The sequence below is a fragment of the Actinia tenebrosa genome, unplaced genomic scaffold (assembly GCF_029948245.1).
Source record: "Actinia tenebrosa isolate PJP-AT-01 unplaced genomic scaffold, QUT_ActTen_1.0 PGA_scaffold11__36_contigs__length_13525064, whole genome shotgun sequence".
In the NCBI taxonomy this organism is placed as follows: Eukaryota; Metazoa; Cnidaria; class Anthozoa; order Actiniaria; family Actiniidae; genus Actinia; species Actinia tenebrosa.
Genome location: NW_028292571.1, coordinates 5,955,982 through 5,976,772, shown reverse-complemented (window position 1 = coordinate 5,976,772; position 20,791 = coordinate 5,955,982). Strand labels below are relative to the sequence as shown.

Genomic DNA, 20,791 nt, shown 5'->3' with positions numbered 1-20,791 from the left:
TTCCTCGCGCCACAGATTTTGGACCATGTCATCTTGAAGAAAAACGATTAGCCTATCACATTGAGAATTTTTTTCAAAACAAGTCAATCTCATGCGTCTATACTCGCCCCGGTTTTGATGAGTGAAACAAAATGTTGGACGAGGACAACGCAAATAGAGCTTCAATGCTGGCTGTAATACCCGTAACTTATATTCAATTAGCATTGTTTGAAAGATACTCCATCTTATTCATTAGGTGAACAACCGTTGTTTCCCATACTAATCACTTTTTCTACAGAGGGCTTGGCTACAACCAGATCTCCAATCTTCACCCTGATACGTTCAAGTACATGTCCAGTTTGAACAATTTGTATGTAACACTAGCTTTGAATTTAAGTAATCTATTTTCGGTTTATGTTACTTTCCATTGCCATTACTATTGCCATTGCCATTGCCATTGCCATGAAAATACAAAGCAAAGAAACAGCAGAGATGTTTTAACCTAGAAATTAACACTGTTGTAATAAAATGGCTGGATGACCTTATACTAAATGTTTTCTATAAGTTACCTTATTTTGTCATTAAGTGCTTTTTTAGCCTGTTTTCTGTATGGTGTTTATATTGTAGATATTTAAGTGGCAACAGACTAACGAATCTATCAGGAACATTGTTTCATAACAACACCAAACTGGGCTACCTGTAAGCATCCAATAGTGTTTTGGGAGTTGATATTTAAAATAACGTCCTATGTTTGCACGCGGTACCGCACGAAAAACTTGACCAGTACATAACATTTACACGGAACCGTCTTAATAGTATGAAAGGTACGTTTTGTCTACACAGAACCTTACCGGGCAAGGTGTTGACATGATACCAGTCAATTAGCAGATATTAAGTTACACTCTATGGCTTTCCTATTACTCAGTTTCTCAGTATTAGCTGGGACGAGTTCGTATTGCAGTGCATTATGGGGCTGTTTTAGTTGACGGAATATACGTCATCTTTGAAATATGTTCCATTAAACAGTCCCACAACGGACGGCAAGGCCAACTCGACCCAATCTCAACCTTTTTTTCATTTGTTCTTAGTATAGGAAATCGCACGATCTCGAGTACAATTTGAAAATTAACAGACACAAGTAATGTTTTCAAAGTTCTTGTAATTGCACGAGCCTTTAGGCGAGTGCAATTAAAGAACTTTCAAAACATTACGAGTGTCTATTAATTCCAAATTGTACGAGAAGATCGTGCGATTTTTTGTTCAACAAAATTTCAGTAAAAAATGCGAAGCAACGCCGTTCATCTTTGTCTATTTGGAGGCCGATTTTCAGTCAATCGCGCAACTGGAATGCATAAAAAAGATTAGTTCTTACGGCTTTAAAATTTCATTTATCTGTTTTTTAAGTACAAAATGATAGAAAATAATTGTTTTGACATTGTTTTGGCCGTGTTGCCATAGCGACTTAATTCGGTACTCCTACGGAGTACAATTAACGCTATAATTGTACTCCTCTCGACCAATCAGAGTCGAGTAATTTTGTTGATTATACTATAAGTTTTGTAAGTTATCTGTACAAAATATAGAAACGTTTTCTTCTATGTGTATATTTTTAACTGTCGTTCACAGATCATTTGAGAACAATCTCTTGGAGGTAGTCCCTGTGAATCTCTTACAGGAGTTAAAAAATCTGAAAATACTGTAAGTTCTTTGTTCCTTTATTATAACATGTTTTGATTATATATTTTCGTTAACTAATGGCACAAGCACTTGTTATTTGACGGGCGGGCCCAATAATATGTCGACAGGAGAGATAATGATATCGGGTGTTGCCCTAGAGCTAGATTTTAATTCAATGCCTCCAAAGCTCAAAACGAGGCATTATGTAATTTGTATTTTTATGCATGTTATTTACGAGTGAAGACAGAATCGTGGTATCTTCCATTAAGGAGACACTGAGGGGGATCGAGGGTGGGGGGAAAGATGGGAGGGGGTGATAAGAACTTCTCAGTACCCCCTAAAGAACCAATGGTCCACTTCCGAGATATGCTTCGTTTGTCCCACACAAGGGTTTTAGTACGAGACTACATGCGAAATAAAATTTATTCTTTTCTCCTGTCACGAATCACTAAATATTATGCACGAAGCCTCGCTTTGAACCCTTTGTGCGTGACATGCGAAGCATTCGGAAGAGGGCTATCGAATCAGGACCGTACTTTGACCATTAGCTGACCTTTGCTGTTTCTTTTTATTTCAGTGGGTTTGCTAGAAACAAACTACGAAGTCTGCCTGATGGGATCTTTAGAAATACCAGGAACCTTGAAACCCTGTAAGTCAATACACTAAAATTACTAAATTAATGACGCACATACCTTATACAAAATATCGATATTCATGCGAATGTTGTACTATTTGTAGTTTTTTAGGTATGAATAATTTGTCAAGTGTTCATATCAAAAATCTTGGACAAGTGAAATACTTGTAAGTACACAAAATTGAAATTTTGCACACAGGCAGCATATTATTTTTGTGATGAGAATCAGTAACGATTATCATTCTTCAGCCAAAATTACTATCGCAAGGAAGATTTTTTGAAACGCTATTTAGATGTCATTGCTACATCTATAGATATCACACAAACGCTATGCCTCGGGTGACTCTTAAGCTTCTTTCGTGCTTAGCAAACTCCCTCGTGCACCAAAAACTCGATCAAACTCGTCCCCAGGGCCCTCTAACACTAAGAAGTGAGTGAGCCATTGTAACAAGGTTAAAACGCGATGGAAGCACATTAATTACTGCCAATCTCTCACTCATTTATTTCTTTACGCCAATATCTGTATTTAAACGTTTTTTACATTGAAAATCACCCATAATGCACCCTAAATATCTATGTAATGTTAGTGCCTGGCAAACATGAATACCAGCGATTCCCTCTCTTATATATAAATATACATATATATATAGTTCATTTTCGCTTGTCAGTATACCTTAAAATAAGTCACGACACTTTTCGATACCTTAAAATATCATGACGTTCATCTTTTTGATAAATGACATCCATATCATTAGAATGCTTCATCAGAACAGTATCACATCCAAGTCGCTGAGTCGTGCAGTCTTGTACGCACTACCAAAACTAAATGCTCTGTAAGTAGTGAAAGGTATTGGCCATAATAAGTAGGTTTCTCTATTCTTCGTTTGCACATAACGACATTTAACAAAAGAATTGTAAATGAATTATTTTGTTATATCAACCAACATGGCCGTAGCGTCTTTTGTTATTTTACGCCCTTTGGAATGATTGAAAAAAATAAAAGAACAAATGAAAGATAGAAACTTGTTTTACCATGTAAGTAGCTTGAAAAGTAAACAGCAAATACTCCTTTTTACAGTTCCATTCAGTGACCACGAATAATAGTTCCTACCCGAGGCTGGAGTTTCCGTGCATAGCAAAACTACAGTTTATCATGCGCGGTAACTCCAGCCTCGGTTAGGAACTATTATTCGTGGTCACTGAATGGAACTGTAAAAAGGAGTATTAAACAAAAAAAAAAAAAAAAAAACAAAAAAAAAAAAAAAACAACAGAAAACCACTGACCAGCAAACCCTATAAAATGGACAAATCGGAAACCTTAACTTGATATTATTCCAATGAATATCAATGCAATCGATACGCCGAAGTCTAATCCAACTAGACTGAACTTTAATATCATGGTTCATAAACATGATGTACAGACACTTTCGGACGACTTGCACTAAAAGGTCACATGACCCCATCTCCCTTTAAACGAGCAAATGAGTCAAAATGAACTCCAGAAATGAAAAGAGCACCTCAAATTTAGTAAAAGAGGGAAGTTTCAGCAAGAAATGTTGACTATTTTATATCTAATGCAATTTCTCCTGTTTCGCTTATTCAGTATGAGTTGAAACTCTGCCTCCCTCCAAATACCGAGGTGCTCTTTTCATTTCTGTTTTTTTTTTATTTTTTAAACCGCTTGTTTTAAGGGAGGTAGGGTCACGTGACTTGTCAGAGCAAGTGGTCTATTATGGCGTCTATCATTAGCTTCCGCAACCAGAATCTCTTGCTCACTTTCTTTTGTTCAGCTAATAAGCACCAATTGTCTTCACTCTTCTCTTCAGGAGGAAATGCAAATTTGAATATTAAAAGAAATTTCGCGAAGCATTCTGGTAGGGGTAGTCAAATGACACCATCATGCAAACGCCCATTTTCATTTTCATTTTAACTTGCATTTTGATTTCCACTATACAGCTGGGCATCATACAACAACATCGAAAACATCCAAGATTACACCTTCATGAACAATAGAAAATTATATCATCTGTAAGTATTTTTTGAAAATCAAAATTACTTGTCACGTGACCTACTACAACTAATGAACGGAACTGATCGATGACATAAATTTTGCTATTCACTAGAGCACGCAAAGTTGCGGTTGAACCAATCAGAAAGCTGGGACACGGCACCTTCACGGTCACGGTACGGGTTCACACACAAATCCGCTCTAAACCCATAGTCAGTTCAAAATGAGAGTTACTTTTGCTTCACTTTCTCAATTTGTTTATTTGTATTTAACAAGCCTGCTGAATAACAATAGACTGAAACGCATTACGAGTGGAACGTTTAATTGGGCATTCGTTTTAGAAATACTGTAAGTGACATCGCTAATGATCATTAGTTAAGGAATGGATCACAAGTAGCGTGCGTTCCATCGAGTTATGGATGCACGCGGGAGGCTGCTAAGCACGAAATAAAGCGTAAGAGTTGCACGACTCAAAGCGGAGTGCAACTCCAGCTTTTTTAGTGCTTAAGCAGCCCGGCTCCCAAGTGCATCCATAACTCGATGGACGCACAGCTACTTATGATCCATTGCTTTTATAATATAGTCCAGTAAACGAACGAGAAATGAATACAAAATATTGACTTTATTTGTTGATCATGCCCTAATTTCTCCTTACGCACCTTGCGTGAATAAAAAGCATCGTTTTGAAAATGGCAGCTTTACACTGAAGACTGTAATGACTAAAATAATGTAAGGTAATGTAATGTAATGTAATGGCAAAAATTTTACTTTCGAGTGAACCAAGAATGTTCAAAACTACGGAGAAAGTGATTTTCAACTGTAAGAAGTACATTTCAAATGTTGACATATCTTAGTACAGTAATGCCAAGAAAATCAATGAAAAACATTTGTTATCGTACAATGACTATACATACATAGTTTATTTAGTACCCAAATATTTACATAACCAATGGAAAGCCTCTTGTATACACGGATCAAAACTACTAACTGATTGAACTGGAATTATCTCTGGGTAGTATGCTTTGTCGGCTTTCACTCCCATGTAGAGCTTCAGAAAAGACTTCACTGCAGTTGTGAAGCTGCGAAGTAAATGGTGAGCGTGATATTTATAGCTAATTACTTTGGAAATACTTTTGTTGAATAAATACACGATAACAATATTTTTTGTATTTGTTTAATCATTGCTAAAAACCTTTGAATGTAGACACCTACCAATTCGTGGTTTGCTTTGTCTTTTTGGAGTGACGCTCAGACACAATCTTGTCCAGCTCATTGTTTGAAAGTGATGCAAATCTTGACGTTTTATTACTAGGCTGATCAAATGACAACTCCATACTAAATGTCGGAGATTGATGAGTATTTTCGCTAGTTTTTTCAGTCATTTTCAGTTATCTTTTCTAGATAAATTGTCAGCAAAAAGATACATAAAGTTTTTTTTTCTCGCAGAAACAACAAGCCCATATCGCTTCAAAAGCGATGATGTTTCGGCCCGTTATCTATTTATTGTGTGGCATTGCTGAAAAGATTTTTGGTCTTGCTGTGTAAATGATTGGGCCTCCTGTATTTTGAAAATTGCAGACCAGAGCGATCTAACGGTACGCCTCGCTGCAAAGTCTTACGAAAATTTGGGAACATTTGTTATAAAATTCTCTTGGACGAAACACATAGTAATTAAGTTTTTTTGGAGATTTTAGTGGTTCTTGCTTTGAAACATCGTAGTTTTTTGGGGAAAACAGGGCAACGTAACATACATATATAACGTCTCGCCGAACAAATGAGAGATCCGACAATAGATAACAATGATCGAGTATCGCACAGAGCAGAGTACAAAGTGCAAAATATTTTGGCACATGAGCATTACTGTACGCGCAATGTTGAATGTAGAATTGTTTTTAAACCATCATTGTGCTCTTTGACATTTAATGGTAAATGTTTTAATCTGTTATACCGTAGCTTGAAAAGAAATGCGAACGTCAAGATACAAGGCTTGTCTTTGACCAGTGCGCCGTCACCAATCTACTCAAAATTTACATCGTTTGGTGTTTCAAAAATATTACCGATTCCAAGAAATTAAATACTTTAAATCAGAGTATTAATAAATGAAAACTGATGATTTTAGACTTCTATCTTTAAAGTCGTAAAGTACGCACTTGTTGTAAGGACCTAGTTTAAATAATAGGCGATACCAAAAACCTCCTTAGATGTGCACGAAGCTACGACATACTACGACATATGCTTCACAAAATACATATGCATCAACTGTTTAATAGTTACATAGATAAACTCACCAGTTTTTTCAACTTAATGCTCACAGGCAGCTGAGACTGGCAATTGCCTTAATTTACCGCAAAAGCATTTGGATAACTTTTCAATAACATAGTTATTTGGCGACTTGGACCTAGATACTGACTTAGAAATGAAATACGCATTGTTGTAGGGTTAATCAATAATATATTTTTTTCCAAAAAACGGCGTCATCCCAAAGGGCAAAATATAGTCTACACAGATTCACCGCAACTCTCCGAAATACTCTGCATGGTCAAATGTTTTACATTTTCCCATTGCATGTGATTGGATTACGTTCCAAACTCTGACAGCTAAATGACAACGGAGACTATTATGGGCCGGCAAACCGAATGTAGTGACTGTTTGGGCCTGAAGGCCGAAGAAACAAAAGGTGACGTGAGCGTGCAACCCATGGCCAAATGACTCATGCTTTTCAACCAGTCAGATCGCGTGGATTTACTTGACTATATTATAACATAGTTTCTTTATATCCTATGGCTCATATTTACATCAAAATCATATATTTGCATCTCGAATTTGACATTATCATGAACTGCTTCCCAATAGATAGAGTTTTGAAACACCGAATGACCTTTTAAAATTTGATATTAAAATATCCCCCCTCCCGCTCCTCCCAAATTATCCATTTACAGGTTTAGAAGATGTGACACGTTCGACGTACTTCAAAGGGCCTAAAAGTGGTTCAACCAGACCCGGTGTTCTGAATATGGCTTCGATCCCTCAGAATGTCAAATCCCCCTGAATGACAATAGTTCTTCCAACCGCTACTTTGGCTGGAGCAGTTTTATATGATAAATATCCACTTCCTTACCTTCAATTAGTCTTTTTTTATAGGTTTCTTTCAGATAATCCAATAGAATACATCGCCGATGGAGCTTTCCTTAGGAATTTCATGCTCAAAAATCTGTATGTATTAATAGAAGACTGATTAATGGCGACTTAAGGAATGGTCAATACTTGAGCATGAAATACTGAAGCATGAAAAAGTTGATATATGAGATCATTCTTACAGCGAAGATTTGCCAAGTCATTTTTCGTCATAGGTGCAAATCACTTGTCCTGTTATTTTCCATTTTTTCATAATAGCCAATCAAAATGCGTAAAATATCATATTCCCCAAAAGTCTTTAATAAGGTCTATCAAAATACCTAAAATCTACCTAAAATCGATATCGTGCGATTTTAAGGGAAAAATATAGGCTGGGACTATAGGATTTGTTCAAAATGGGAGCTGTAAAATGGGATAAGGACCCCCCTTCAGAACCCTCTACAAAATGATATATCTTTTACAGGTACCTATTGCAAACCAAGATCAAAAACCTCAACGTGAAATGGTTTAGTCCATTCGTGTACAGAATTAGAACAGCAATACAAATGTAAGAAATAATGATGAGTTTTCTATGCAGTTGCTGTATTAGTTTCCGAATGACAAAACATTTTGAAGTCTTTGTCATATTGGCGTCCGATCAGTCAGTTTTGAAATTTTACTGCAATTGCTTATATGATATTTCTTTCGTTGACGTTAAACCCAAGGGCGGAAATCCAGCCAAAATTTGGGGGGGGGGGGGGGGGGGGGCTAATTGAGTTTAAGGGAGGGGGCTAATTGAGTTTCTTCCGTCAACACAACGGAAAACAATAAAAAAAAGTACCTAATCCTTCAGTTTTGTTTTGTTTTGTTTTTCTGCTGAAGGGGGGCATCGGCCCCCCTTTACCCCCACCCCCTGGATCCGCCCTTGGTTAAACCTGGTAATGTGAACTACGATATTTTAAGATGACGGTATATCGGCAAGTTAGATAACATAGAGACAAACCGTTTTACTTAATAACATTTTCGAAAAAGAGTGGTAAGCAAAAACTCATATAGAGGAAATGTAAACGAGCATTCATGGATAGCTGGCTTTAATAGTTGTTTACTAAATAGTGTTTTTATAATTTTCGTATATTTTCTTTTGAGATATCCAACCGAAAATGCCGAGACAATAAAAATGTTAGACCTGAGTAGCGATTTGATGGCTGGGTACAGCAGCACTGGATTCCAATGCAATAATGAGGGAAGATACATATATTGTAAACCTTGTTTATCCGGGAGTTACATCACCTACAATGCTACAATACAAGAGTTTCTTTGCATTTCTTGTCCAGCAGGTAGGCCAACCAATCAGAGAGAAATAAAAGAGATCGGAATGTTTTTGACACATGCCATAGATGTTATGATTCCGCTGTGTTTCTTGATTGCAGACTCATGATTGCTGTCTTGTTCAAATTTCCCTGTCAAAATATTTATGAATACTAGTATTTCTAGTAAATTATATATGCAAAAGTAAAAAAAACTTCACTGCATGGAACAAATGCATGAGTATTCTTCACAATATTGAGGCTAACGTCGAGAACTGAAAACATAAGTCAAAACAGAAGATATAATTCTGTTATGCGCCGTTTACGTGAATGTAGTCTCCTAAACAGACTCATTTCTTTTCTGTCACGCAACGTTGCCCGATAGACCCTAAGAACGTCTGCGTAAGAGGCTAATATGAATGAAGTGTGACTCCATTTCATGGTAGTGTGACTAATGATATATAACATATAAATTTAGGTGGGTTTTACCAAGACGCACTTGCATTCTATGGCGAACGAGCGTATGGTAATGGATGCCAGATGTGCGACAACGGGACGTTTGTAAGAACAGCACCAGGAAGAAGAAAAGAAGACTGTAAACCATGCCCTGAGGGTACAACGAACATTCTTATTTTATTTATAAAAGGGAGGGAGGGACGAAGGGACGGGCGAAGAACCAAGAAAGGGATGAGGGAACAGGAGGAGGAACGAAAGAAAAAGATGGAAGGAAAGAAAAGGACCAGGAAACAATCTTGCATTTTGGGAACTCATTTTTCAACATTCCATAGATCATTTCATTGATCAATTCATACTAATGTTAATTTGGAGAGATTTTCTTTTGTTTGTTACACATTTGAATCTTGTTCTAACAATTTATTCAAGTGACATGTAAAACCCTTTTATAGGAACAAAAAATGATGGGTTTGCAGGCTTCAGAGCCTGTAGATGCCAAGACGAGTTTTATCGTCTCGATCGCTTTGACAAGTGCTACCCTTGTCCTGACTCTGGCGTCAGGTGTTTTAACGAGTCGATGACCCTGGAGGCTGGGTACTACTGGCAATGGATTTCCAAGTCAGAGAAAGATTACTACATCAACTTTACCAATAACCTACAAATCTTCGACGACAGCTATGATAGAGACCTTGTTCAGTTTAATGGATCTTTCCCCAAACATTACCAATGTCCACGATCAGAGTCATGCCTTGGAGGACTGGACGCTGAATGTGCTGAGGGTTACACAGGTCCCTTGTGTGCTGTATGTGACAAGAAACATTACCAGCTCATTGCAACGTGTTTCCAGTGTCCAGCTGTACACTGGCTTATTTTTCAGGTATAAAAAAAATTGTTTTCTAAATAAAATTGCTATTGACAGCTAAACATACATTACTTTTATTCGATTGCTATTTTATAGATTTGTGCAATCTTATTGGTTGTTGTGATAATCATTTACGTGGTCTTCAAAGGAAAGCAGCGCAAAGCAGGAGCTAAGCGCTCCCTTACCGACATCATCCTTGCTCGTCTCAAGATCATTGTATCCTTCTATCAAATCTCTTCTGGTACACTCGACGCATTCTCGTATGTTCAGTGGCCAAGTGCCTTGACCAAGATGAGTGAGTACGCCAAATTCGTTCAGCTGAACATCCTGCAAATTGCACCTCTACATTGTTTCAATTCTCGTCTTAAGATGGATGCGTACGCAGATCTTGTAATCACGTGTTCCATGACTGCTGGTGTCATTCTTGTAGCTTTGGCCTATTACCACCTGAAGCGTGTTTATCTTAGCAAAAGGGCTGGAAAATCGTCCATTCAAACTGACCTAGACGCTACTAAAGAGGCTTGCTACCGAAACGTTTTTCTGTTCATTTTCGTAACTTACCCACAGACATGTTCAAAGATATTCCAAATGCTCCCTGCATCTTGCCACAAAATCTGCCAAGACAGCAGCGAACAACAGTGTTCCTCCTACTTAAAGGCCGACTACTCCATAACTTGCTTTACTGACAAATACAACCAGTATGTGATCCTGGCTTATGCTGCATTGATCTACCCCTTTGCTGTTCCATTACTAACGGTAGCAGTTCTGTGGAAATATCACCACAAGAAGACTTTGCTAGAAGCTGCAAATGTTGCCTCGAGGGATGAAAAGTTGGTAAGTAACACAAAAGAGTCGGAAAAGCGTACTAAATCAGTAGATGAAATAAAACAAGTGATCAAAACAGATACTAAGAAGTGTCAGAACACAAATATTTCAAGAAAAGAAAATCATGTAATCAAGAAAGGAGACGAACATCTAGAGGTGATATCTGAAGAACAAGACACGATTGCTGTTGCCAACGAAACTGCGTCACCAAAAAAGACACCCAACTCAAGACATGTCCACTTCATGGTTGGTGAGGTAAAACATGACCAGTTACAGACAGTTGGAAATTATTCAGACGAGAACAAAATGTCCAGAAATGAGAAGCCGCCAAGACGTCCACGACTTTCTCTATCAAAAGCTGTCCGTGCAATATCTGAGACAAAGAAAGTCTTCAGTAACCAAAAGGGGTCCACAAACGAAAAGAAAGGCAGGCGACTTGGAAGATCTGTTGTAGCAACTGTCCCAATTGTCGCAGGAATGAGTTTCATATTTGAAAACTACGCAGATAATTGTTGGTTCTGGGAAACTATTGAGATGACCAGAAAGCTGTTGCTGACGTCTTCTTTGGCTTTGATTGGTGCAGAAGGACGAAACTCTCTTGGAGTTGCTTCAATGCTTTCAGGTAAACATATGAAGATGCATCCATATTCAATTAGTGACCGGAACTATATAATTATTTATAAAACACCCAATTGCATTTGCTTCTTTTTTCATATACAGGCTGCTATGCCATCCTTCACGCTCACTTTATGCCGATTCCCGACAAGTTCGAGCATACTCTTCAGTTAACATCACTTCTGGTAACATTTGCTAACACGTGTATTGGGATGATGCTCAAGATAGACCAAGGTGCCTTGCTGGATGCTGATGCTAAGATCATGGATTCCTTGATCATCACAGTACTCTTAGTGACTTCTAATGTCATGGTTACTGCTCTCGTTGTCGGTAAGTAATGACACGCATGCTTGTGTTCATTATACACCTGTTGATGACCCCCATCTCTTTTTAAAATGTTTCGTTTGCAGTAAAATATTCGGTGGCAGTTGGTCAAAGTATATATTATCTCATCAAGAATCCTCGTTGTTCTCTGTCTTGCTGTCTGTCAATCATGCTGACTATTGATGAGGTACAAAGTGAAGCACGAAGCATGGACGCTAACAGCGGATGGAGGACAAAAAGCATTGCCAAACCCAGCTGTGAACTTTCAGGTACCAAGGAAATGTTTTCGTTTACTGATCTTTCACAGATTTATGTAGAACTATATGGCTACTAGAAAGTACGAAAGAATGGTGTCTCAGTATATAACTGAGTAGAGGTTTCATATGATAATTTATTATATAGATATCGATGAAATACCAGGTTTTCTCTAGTGTCGAAAACTTGATATCTTTCACCAGTGGAAGACACCATATATTTCACACGTGAAGATATCGCTGTTGAATCGGCTTGCTATTTTAATAAAGAATTTTTGAGCTTTTGTTTTAAAAAGTCCTTTTTTACGAGGGTAGCACTTAATAGCCGATGGCTAACAAACCTGTGGCCCTCATTCCGTGATCGAATTGAACACTCGAAGATAAAATTCATATCTTCGCGCGCCCATGTAATATCCTCTATATAGAATTTATATGCATCGAGATGGTATTTTTTATTGATTTAGGGGGCGGGGAACTATGTATGCCTTTTTAACGGTGTTCAATTAACTTATTTCAATTTATTCAATGATTTGTGGTTCTCATATCTTGAACTAGTAATGATAAAAAGGTAGATTATGCACCGTGAAAAGATGAAAAAACTTACTGACATTTCGGACGCTAGTCCTTCGTCGGATTAAAAGATCTTGAACTAGTTTATTATGTTTACTCGGGTTTTTTTTTTTTTGTTTTTTTGCTTTTCGTTTCGTTTTTTTTTTTTTCTTTTTCTTTTTTTTCGTGGTTTGCATTTGGTTCTGCAATGTAGTCTTATGGCCTGTCCAATTTTAGGTGACATAACTTTGTATTTTTTGGTTTGCTTGCAGAAGCCGGTCTTGGGGATGTTGCAGGAGAATATGGTTTAACTGAAGTTGATATGGATGATGGGGGTGAAAGTAATGAAGAGCAGGAAGGAGATGAAGAGGAGAAGATCAATGACGAAGATGAACGACAAGAAAAAAATAATTCATCCAAACTGTTTAAAAAGGCTATTCGCATCAACCTTGGAGGTCTAAAGACCAAAAGGTTGTGAATACTTGATCGACAGAGCAGAAAGGAACAAGTATTTTAAATTATTTCCAGCCATTTTTCTCCCTCCATAATTTTTTCAGCTATTTCTCTCTCCCCAAAAATTGACAAACTTCAGCAAAATGTTAATTAAATTGAACTGGATAATAATTTTTTTCTCACTTGTCATGTTGGCTCCCCCTTCTCCCTAAATTTTCTGATTTGTTTTCTTTCTCCCTGTTCTTCTCAGCTCTTAATATAATTGAATTCATAATCTTTTTGAATATTGTCTTATTTAGCTGTAGTGCAAAAACTACTTGATTTTTTTTGGATGTCATACCCTTTGTAACGAGGGTTTTTCAGATGTCATACCCTTTGTAACAAGTGTTTGTAAATATTTTGAAATGGGACCCTGAAGCACTGAACTGCTTCAAAAACTTAGGTATAATTCACAAACCTTTGGTTGAATTACAGCTACCATACATGTCGCAAACATAGAGATTTCTACTTTGATAGATGTTTGTACATCAATATTATGCACAGTGAGGTTTGTACATCACTGTCATGCTCAGTGAGTCCAAAAAAGGCTCCCAAAAATTGAAGACAGCATGACCAACTCAAGACAGGGGCACTACTCGGCGATATTTTGTGGGTCATCCATGATCTTATGTGAGACTGAGCTTGATGAGGATCTATGCCTGGATGTACCTTTATCTATGATAAAGTCATCCTCATTAGCATTGATTAGTATTCCTTATATAAAGAAAACTAATGAAGAGGTATTTAGGGGGTTTAAGATCCATGCATGTGACAGGTATGGTCGCTTCAATTGGTTCAAAGGGTCTTTAATTATTCATGAATTTTTGAAAGCAATATAAAATCGCTGCTTATGTCATACTGTGATAAAAACAGTATGAGCCATAGAGCACTCGAAAAGCAAGAGAACACTCAGCTATACCTCATGTTCCTAAGCTTGTTTTGTGCTCCACAGCTCCCAGCATGCTACGTATGTCACAGTACAGAGACATGTGCGCTCATCTTATATTCCTTAATTCTACAGTATGTTAGAAAAAAATAGCTTTTGCCCTATAGACTTTTCTATAGTTGGCCTGTGTTGTCTTTTGCTGTTACTATAATGCACCACAGTGCTTTAAAGCTCCCTGGGTCCAAAATTCTGTTACTAGCATGTCTTGGGAGTTGAACCACAGAATAGCTTACCAGAATCAGAGGAATGAGAGAATTCTGGATTCCTGGGAATCCCAGATTCAAAATAACTTAGATGGCCATATGCATAGACATATTGGTAGACTATTCCAAATATTATCTGCATATTCTAAATATACTTGTTTGCTAGTGCTAGCATACTAGCTGAAGGGGAAATAAAGTCTTTGCTTGGTATTCATTTGCTAGGGTTTGGGGCAGTTTGCTTAAACCAAAAAAGTAGCGAGCTTGAGATATAAATATATCTTGAAAAATAATTATAGCTTATTTGATTTGCGGATCTATTAAAATGTTAAAAACATTATTTGTATAGTTGTCTCATACTTTCCCATACTTACTTTCCTTCTACTCCAAATAAAATGGGAAACACTTCACTGAGATGGTGTTTCTGTAAATATTGAAAAAATTGCCCCATGTCCATATGACCCTCTCTCGTGCCATGCACATCAAAGGCTAATTCTTTAAAACCTTTAAAAACTCTTTGCACATCAATACTTAGATTACTTTCTCCAAGTTGTCTGTGGCGACAGGTAATCTTTTTCCAGTTTAAACGTCTTAGTTTTGAGTAATATTCTTCAACATTAGCTTCGTCACCCTCGATACAAACCACCCCAGGCTTGCCTGGCAACGAAAACCCAGTCAAGTTGTAGTCTGAAGACCAGTCCAAAATAATTTTTCTTTTGGTTTTGCTGTAAATATGGTGCATGTACATCCACATTCTTACAAACTGTCCATCATCTTTAACACTATGGTAACTTTCTACGGTATTGTTACATTGCTTTGAGCACATCTCTGCGTAATTTAGGGAATTTTCTTGTAACCATTGGATGGCAGGGACAATACAAAGTTCACCTGGGTCCAAAGTTGAAAGAAAGTCCTTCAATTCCTGGTTCAGCTTTTTCTGTATTTCTCTGTTTATAGACTGCGGCGACCTTACATATAATTCTGGTTTTTCATTTGGATAATCATGTGGGAGACTACAGTACATTTCAAAAATAAAGGCTCCATTCTTCAACGACCTTGATTCATCATCTCTTTGTTTTGCTTCAGATTCCACTGTGAGGAAGAAGCTTATTCGTGAAGGAAGGACTTTAGACCTTCTTGAAATGAATTCCTGTACATCAACTAGTACCCCAGGGTCTTCCAAACGAAATTCCTCCTCGTTGGGAAACATCGATTGCAGCATTTCCACTTCAGAGAGCTGTAATTGTAAACTATCCATGAAAACATCTTCTACTTCGTCCGCCATTACACGAACACGAGAAACTACATGGGTAGAACTTTCCTAAAAGATAGCATTTGATTGGTCAATCTCAAAATTTTCAACCAATCAAAAGTTTTTCTACTTAGATCAGCACATGATTCGCGGGCTCAAGCTTCGCAGCAAAACAAAATTTACAATTTTGAGTTCTGGTTTTCTGCGAAATTGTTGCAAATTTTCCTTTTATTTCTTCTTTATTTTACGGATTTAGCGACCCTACGATATAGAATTAGGAAGTATGGTTGTCATTAATGGCTTATGATATGAAAGACGATGCAAAATTCTCCAAGTTCGATCGGAAAACTGCATGGGCATTCGACAAGACAGATTCCAAAATCCGAAGGAAATGAGTATAGCTTCACTTCTTTCACACCTTTAAGTCCAGAAGACACTAAAGGGAGTTACTTCTTCTCGAAATTATTTCAATGGAAGAGTTCTGAGCCAAAAGCATTACCGAAATCAAGCGGGGCTAAGGCTGTTTCAAATGCAGCAACCAAGAATGAAGATAAGCCAAAAAGTTCTACTTCATCATTCCAATGGCGATCTTCTCCAGGTTCATTAAGGAGTAAAATCCCGCGATCTTGGTCATCTCCTCGTTTTCATCGTCGACAGGGGTCAGGGTCATCGGGCTCTCCAGGCCAAGGGAAGCAACTCCCTCAAGGATATAGGAACTTGAGTGCGTTATTTAAAAGACTGAGTGCTGCTGCGGACTATTCCAAGGGAGACCAGGTAAACTTTTCTTGTGTTGGATATTTTGTTCATAAGAGTACAATGTCTGGAATAAGTCATTGAAGAGGGCCGTGATTAGTAAGCTTTTATATTGATAACCATTTTTCACTAGATAGGTATTAGGTATTAATGTTATGTGTTGGTTTTTATATTGTTCTTTTTTGTTTGTGTTTGTTTTGAAAATGTTTGTTTGATTAGTGTTATTGATCTCAGCTTTTTTCATCTTTAATCTTTCTTACATTTTTTTCGTTGTTTATGATCCAATTTATATGCAAACTCTCAACCAATCAAATGAAAAAATAAAGTATCTGAATCAACTCCACTGACATCTGATTGGCGCATCGAACTTATCAGCCAATCAAAATTAATGTTTGGATTCTGAATGTTCGTAGGAAAAATCAAGGGGGTTCATTGCAGGCCTTACCTTTCCTCCCTTCCTTTCCCCAGTCCCCCTTCCCTCCCTTTCCCTTCCCTTTGGGCCGCTACGCAGGCTAAAATATTACGACCAATTTGAATAACTATGTACTGTATTGTTCTGGACTGACTAGCCTCACATGCTTTTGTGTTCCAACATGAACAAACATGAGGCTAGTCCAGAACAATCGTTATTCAAATTGGTCAGCATATTTCCATCCATCTTTCGATTTGGTGTTTAAATTTGGCCAAGCTGCAAAATAATTGTTGGCTGTTTTTCCCAGACCCCACCATCACCTCCTCCTTACATGTGTGTTTGACCTCCCCCAAAACTGAAGCCATTATAAATCCTGTGTGTGAGCTTTGAGACACAGGTAAATTTTGGATAACAGTTTAGAAGAAATTTACTCACCTGAAGAAATGGTTGGATTGACCTCCATGTTAATTGACGGCCATTATGTTTTTACAGCCCTTCCAACCATACAATGAGAGTCATTTCAAACAGTACTGGATGCCAGATGAACACTGTAAAGAATGCTATGAATGTGGAGAGAAGTTTAATACTTTTAGAAGACGCCACCACTGTAGGCTATGTGGACAAATATTCTGCTATAGATGTTGCAATATTGAAATCCCAGGGGAATTGATGGGGTATTCAGGTAACTAGAAAATTAAAATTAATGCTACAGTACATGCATTTTGCTTTGCTGCAAATGTAATTGTTTCAATGCATAATGTGTAGTTCCAGAAAATATCCATACCTCCACCATGGAGGGAATTTGTAAAAGGTACCCCCTACCCCCAGAAATTTCCAATTTTATTCCATACGAACTCTGTAATTTTGTTCTTTCTTTGACCCCCTCCCCTCCAGAATTTCCAGTTTCCTCCGTGGGTGGTATATTTTCTGGAACTATACAATCATGATAAATTATTGGTAGTATTAGCTCTGCGAATCTTATTAATTACATAAATGTATGCATTTTAGGGGGCCTGCGTGTGTGCACATACTGCAACAAGATATTTCAAACCTACACACAATCGCCTGACATGCTTAGAAACCTAGAACAACTCCAAGCTGATATCCAAGCTGTATCCATGGATACTGATTACTCATTACACCACTCTAGCTCACTGAATACCCTGAGTGTACCAAGAGCTGGCAATCCATTTGATGAAGATGATAAATACTCGATATCAAGTAGCAGAAAGACAAGCTCTAGTAGCACTAGTAGTATATACATTGATAAGCTTGAACAGAGAGAGAGTCGGCCTTCATCTGCTATGCAGAATGTCAGAAGTCCTTTTGATGCTTTTGGTGTTTGTGCAGCAGAGGCTAACATGCTCAAACAGGTAAAAATACAAATGTGTAGTTCCAAAAATTATCCATACCCCCCTACCCCCTGGAAATTCCAATTTTTCTTTTATACAAACTCTGTAATATTTGTTCTTTCTCTGACCCCCCTACTCTTTGGAAATTCCAAGTTCCTCTGTGGGGTGTGTATGGATGATTTCTGGAACTACACAATGTCTGTTTCTCTGGTTTCCTCATAAACTAAACTACAGCATTTCCTCTTTTAAGCCACCAGCCTTTAATAATTAAGCCCGGGGGTCCCTCTAATATGCTCCCAGAATGAGGTGCCAAAAAGTAAATAGGCTCTCAGTCTTAATCATAAAGCCCCCCTTCTAATAAGTCCCCAGTCCGAGGTGTCAAAAATTAAATATTAAGCCCCCAGCACCTAATAAGCCCCCAACCCTAAGGAATGTTGTGGTTGTTTTCCCTTGGCAGGCCTTTTTAAAGTCATTTCTTCTGTCAAGATTATGAATATTTAGAATAATTATGAATTTCAAAAGATAAGAAAAAAGCCCTCATCCTCTAATCAGCCCCCTGTCCCCTCCCCCTTTAATAAACCCCCAGTCCAAAAGCACTGAAAAATAAAAAACCCCAGGGGCTTCATGAAGGAAATATACTAGTTAACTATTAAAACCATGGAAGATTTACAAAATACAATATGATCAATAATCATATTTCTTTTTATTTAAGGACTCACTTCGAGAAATATGGCACCTGATAATGTCCAAAAGGTCTGGTCTAGAGCTTCAAAGTCATAGGTTCAGACTAAAAACGTATCAGAATTGCTTTGTTGCAACTGATCTGGTTGAATGGCTTATCACCCATGAAAAGGCAATGACGAGGTGAGCCAGGATCTAAATTTAATGCTTGTTGCTCACCGTAGATATTTGAACCTTGCTACACATATTTCTTTATTTTGTCCATGAGGTTCTGAGTTTTTCTGTTCTGCCATTTATCTGAAGGGGAGAAAATTTTTAAAACGTGAAAATGTGACCACACACAACTGTGTATTTATGTTTTTTCTAACATTGCCACCTGATCACCAGGTGCCATCATCATCATCGTCATCATATCTTCATCATCATTATCAACATCATCATCATCATAATCATTATAACATCATCTGTTTTTGACCGTCCAAAAATTGTCAATGACTGGTCAAAAATGTATTTAGCCCGACATACAGTATCGACCAATGTATGACCGCCCGTTATTTCGAGGCCTGCATTATCATCATCAACATCAACATCATCAACATCATCATCATATTCATCATCATCATTGCTGTCGTCATGATTTTAAACATCATCATTATCAGCATCATCATTGTCATCATTTTCATCATCATCAACATCAACATCAACATCATCAGCAACATCTACATCAACATGTTTAACTCTCTAATACTGTAGTGTTTGACTCATAATCTTCCTTAGATATCAAGCTGTAGCTATTGGTCAAGCCTTGTTAGAATCTGGTTGGCTAGAGCCTGTACCTCAGACAAGAGATGTGCAAGACTTCTGTGATGAGTATGCCCTGTATCAACCTGGCTCAGTAAGTATGATCCGTGAGAAGTAGTGAAGTTCCATCATTGTACAATGATATTGTGATATGCCAGAAAGGGCTTTCCACTGCAGATAGACTGTGAGCAGTTCCAGTCTCAGCTGGGTGGATCCCCTTGATCTAGCTCGGAATAAATTGTTTGGTTTAATAGTATAAAAATGAAATATTGTTAATTGCTTGAAAGGTGCATCTTCTCAATTTTGTGACCTCCCCTATTCAAACTCCTAGATCTACCCATGATTCTTCTACGTATTTTTTAATGTTTTTGCTTTCAATCAACAAAAGTGAATTATGATAGTATTTAATGTTTCCTGGTTTAATCAGCTGATAAAAATAATTAATATTTAATGACGTTTTTTCTCCCGATTTTAAGATTTTATGACTGAGTCTTGACATTACTAGGTTATCTTTCTTTATTATTATTAGTAGTAGTAGCATTAGTCTAAATCTAAAGTGCTTTTGAGCTATAAGTAAAAAGCACTAAATTAAATAAATATTATATATATATATATATAAGAAATCTGTGAGTCAATTTTCCGTAAAATAGTGCTCAATACATCGATAGAAGTAGAGCAGAATATTTGTTTGAGAAGAAAAAGTCAAGACAACATTTTTCCCGACAAGCCTGAAGAGTGAAGCAATTCACAAAACAGGCTTGTCTGGAAAAATGTTGTCTTGACTTTTTCTTCTAAAACAAATATATATATATATATATATATATATATATAAATCTTTGAATCTCATTATCTGCTCCAAATGGTTGTCAAACACTGACCACCATGTGCTGTCAACCAGAAAGAATTCTGTTGAAAACTTGTGATTCAGCTGATGAAGCTGATGTCAAGTGAAAACCAGCATTAGTCAGGTAGCAATCATAGTTTTTACCGTCTTTACTGTAGCTACATTCTGACAATCAAACATTTTCTTGCGTGCAGCTGGTTTAAGGTCAATAAAAAATCCATTGTGCTATTTGTGGGTGTTGCTATTTATAGATGTTGTACATTATAGTGCTGAGCTCAAGCTTTATAAATTTAATTAAATATTTGCACAGAATTGACAATTTAAACCTTTTTCAGCCAATAAGAAACAAGCTTTTTAATTACTAAAAAAATAAAGCAAAATTCATTATTTCTTTTTCTTTATTAGTAGGAAAAAAGATGGTTTTTGTTATTGAGTTATGTTTAATAGTTGAACAATC

At 37.2% G+C, this 20,791-nt stretch overlaps 3 protein-coding genes across 4 annotated transcripts in view; 2 read left to right on the top strand and 1 right to left on the bottom strand.

Moving 5' to 3' along the window:
• Positions 1 to 14,579, top strand: part of LOC116304780 (uncharacterized) — a 51,968-nt gene extending 37,389 nt beyond the window's left edge. The window contains exons 22-38 of one of the 2 annotated variants that reach the window (XM_089027291.1): positions 278 to 349; positions 607 to 678; positions 1,606 to 1,677; positions 2,234 to 2,305; positions 2,395 to 2,457; positions 3,046 to 3,123; positions 4,247 to 4,318; positions 4,575 to 4,646; positions 7,440 to 7,511; positions 7,897 to 7,980; positions 8,559 to 8,749; positions 9,198 to 9,332; positions 9,625 to 10,049; positions 10,131 to 11,481; positions 11,580 to 11,804; positions 11,885 to 12,067; positions 12,874 to 14,579. In XM_089027291.1, coding sequence (XP_088883417.1) covers positions 278 to 349; positions 607 to 678; positions 1,606 to 1,677; positions 2,234 to 2,305; positions 2,395 to 2,457; positions 3,046 to 3,123; positions 4,247 to 4,318; positions 4,575 to 4,646; positions 7,440 to 7,511; positions 7,897 to 7,980; positions 8,559 to 8,749; positions 9,198 to 9,332; positions 9,625 to 10,049; positions 10,131 to 11,481; positions 11,580 to 11,804; positions 11,885 to 12,067; positions 12,874 to 13,079 — 3,445 coding nt within the window. In that variant the 3' untranslated portion in view covers positions 13,080 to 14,579. The remainder of the gene's footprint in view (positions 1 to 277; positions 350 to 606; positions 679 to 1,605; positions 1,678 to 2,233; positions 2,306 to 2,394; positions 2,458 to 3,045; positions 3,124 to 4,246; positions 4,319 to 4,574; positions 4,647 to 7,439; positions 7,512 to 7,896; positions 7,981 to 8,558; positions 8,750 to 9,197; positions 9,333 to 9,624; positions 10,050 to 10,130; positions 11,482 to 11,579; positions 11,805 to 11,884; positions 12,068 to 12,873) is intronic. The other variant, XM_089027292.1, reaches the window with a different exon arrangement.
• LOC116304782 (RWD domain-containing protein 2A) lies at positions 12,551 to 15,530 on the bottom strand. Its single transcript, XM_031714562.1, has one exon. It carries the CDS (start codon positions 15,522 to 15,524, stop codon positions 14,610 to 14,612), a length of 915 nt encoding a protein of 304 aa, XP_031570422.1. The 5' UTR covers positions 15,525 to 15,530; the 3' UTR covers positions 12,551 to 14,609.
• A 147-nt stretch (positions 15,531 to 15,677) lies between these two features.
• LOC116304779 (1-phosphatidylinositol 3-phosphate 5-kinase) overlaps positions 15,678 to 20,791 on the top strand; it is a 32,122-nt gene continuing 27,008 nt past the window's right edge. The window contains exons 1-5 of the mRNA XM_031714558.2: positions 15,678 to 16,265; positions 17,149 to 17,338; positions 17,665 to 18,029; positions 18,721 to 18,872; positions 19,467 to 19,584. Of these exons, the coding sequence (XP_031570418.2) occupies positions 15,810 to 16,265; positions 17,149 to 17,338; positions 17,665 to 18,029; positions 18,721 to 18,872; positions 19,467 to 19,584 (1,281 nt within the window). The 5' untranslated portion in view covers positions 15,678 to 15,809. The remainder of the gene's footprint in view (positions 16,266 to 17,148; positions 17,339 to 17,664; positions 18,030 to 18,720; positions 18,873 to 19,466; positions 19,585 to 20,791) is intronic.

What these genes read in the sequence shown, in the direction of transcription:
- LOC116304782 (XM_031714562.1), bottom strand. Translation starts at nt 15,524, where the DNA reads ATGGCGGACGAAGTAGAAGATGTTTTCATGGATAGTTTACAATTACAG.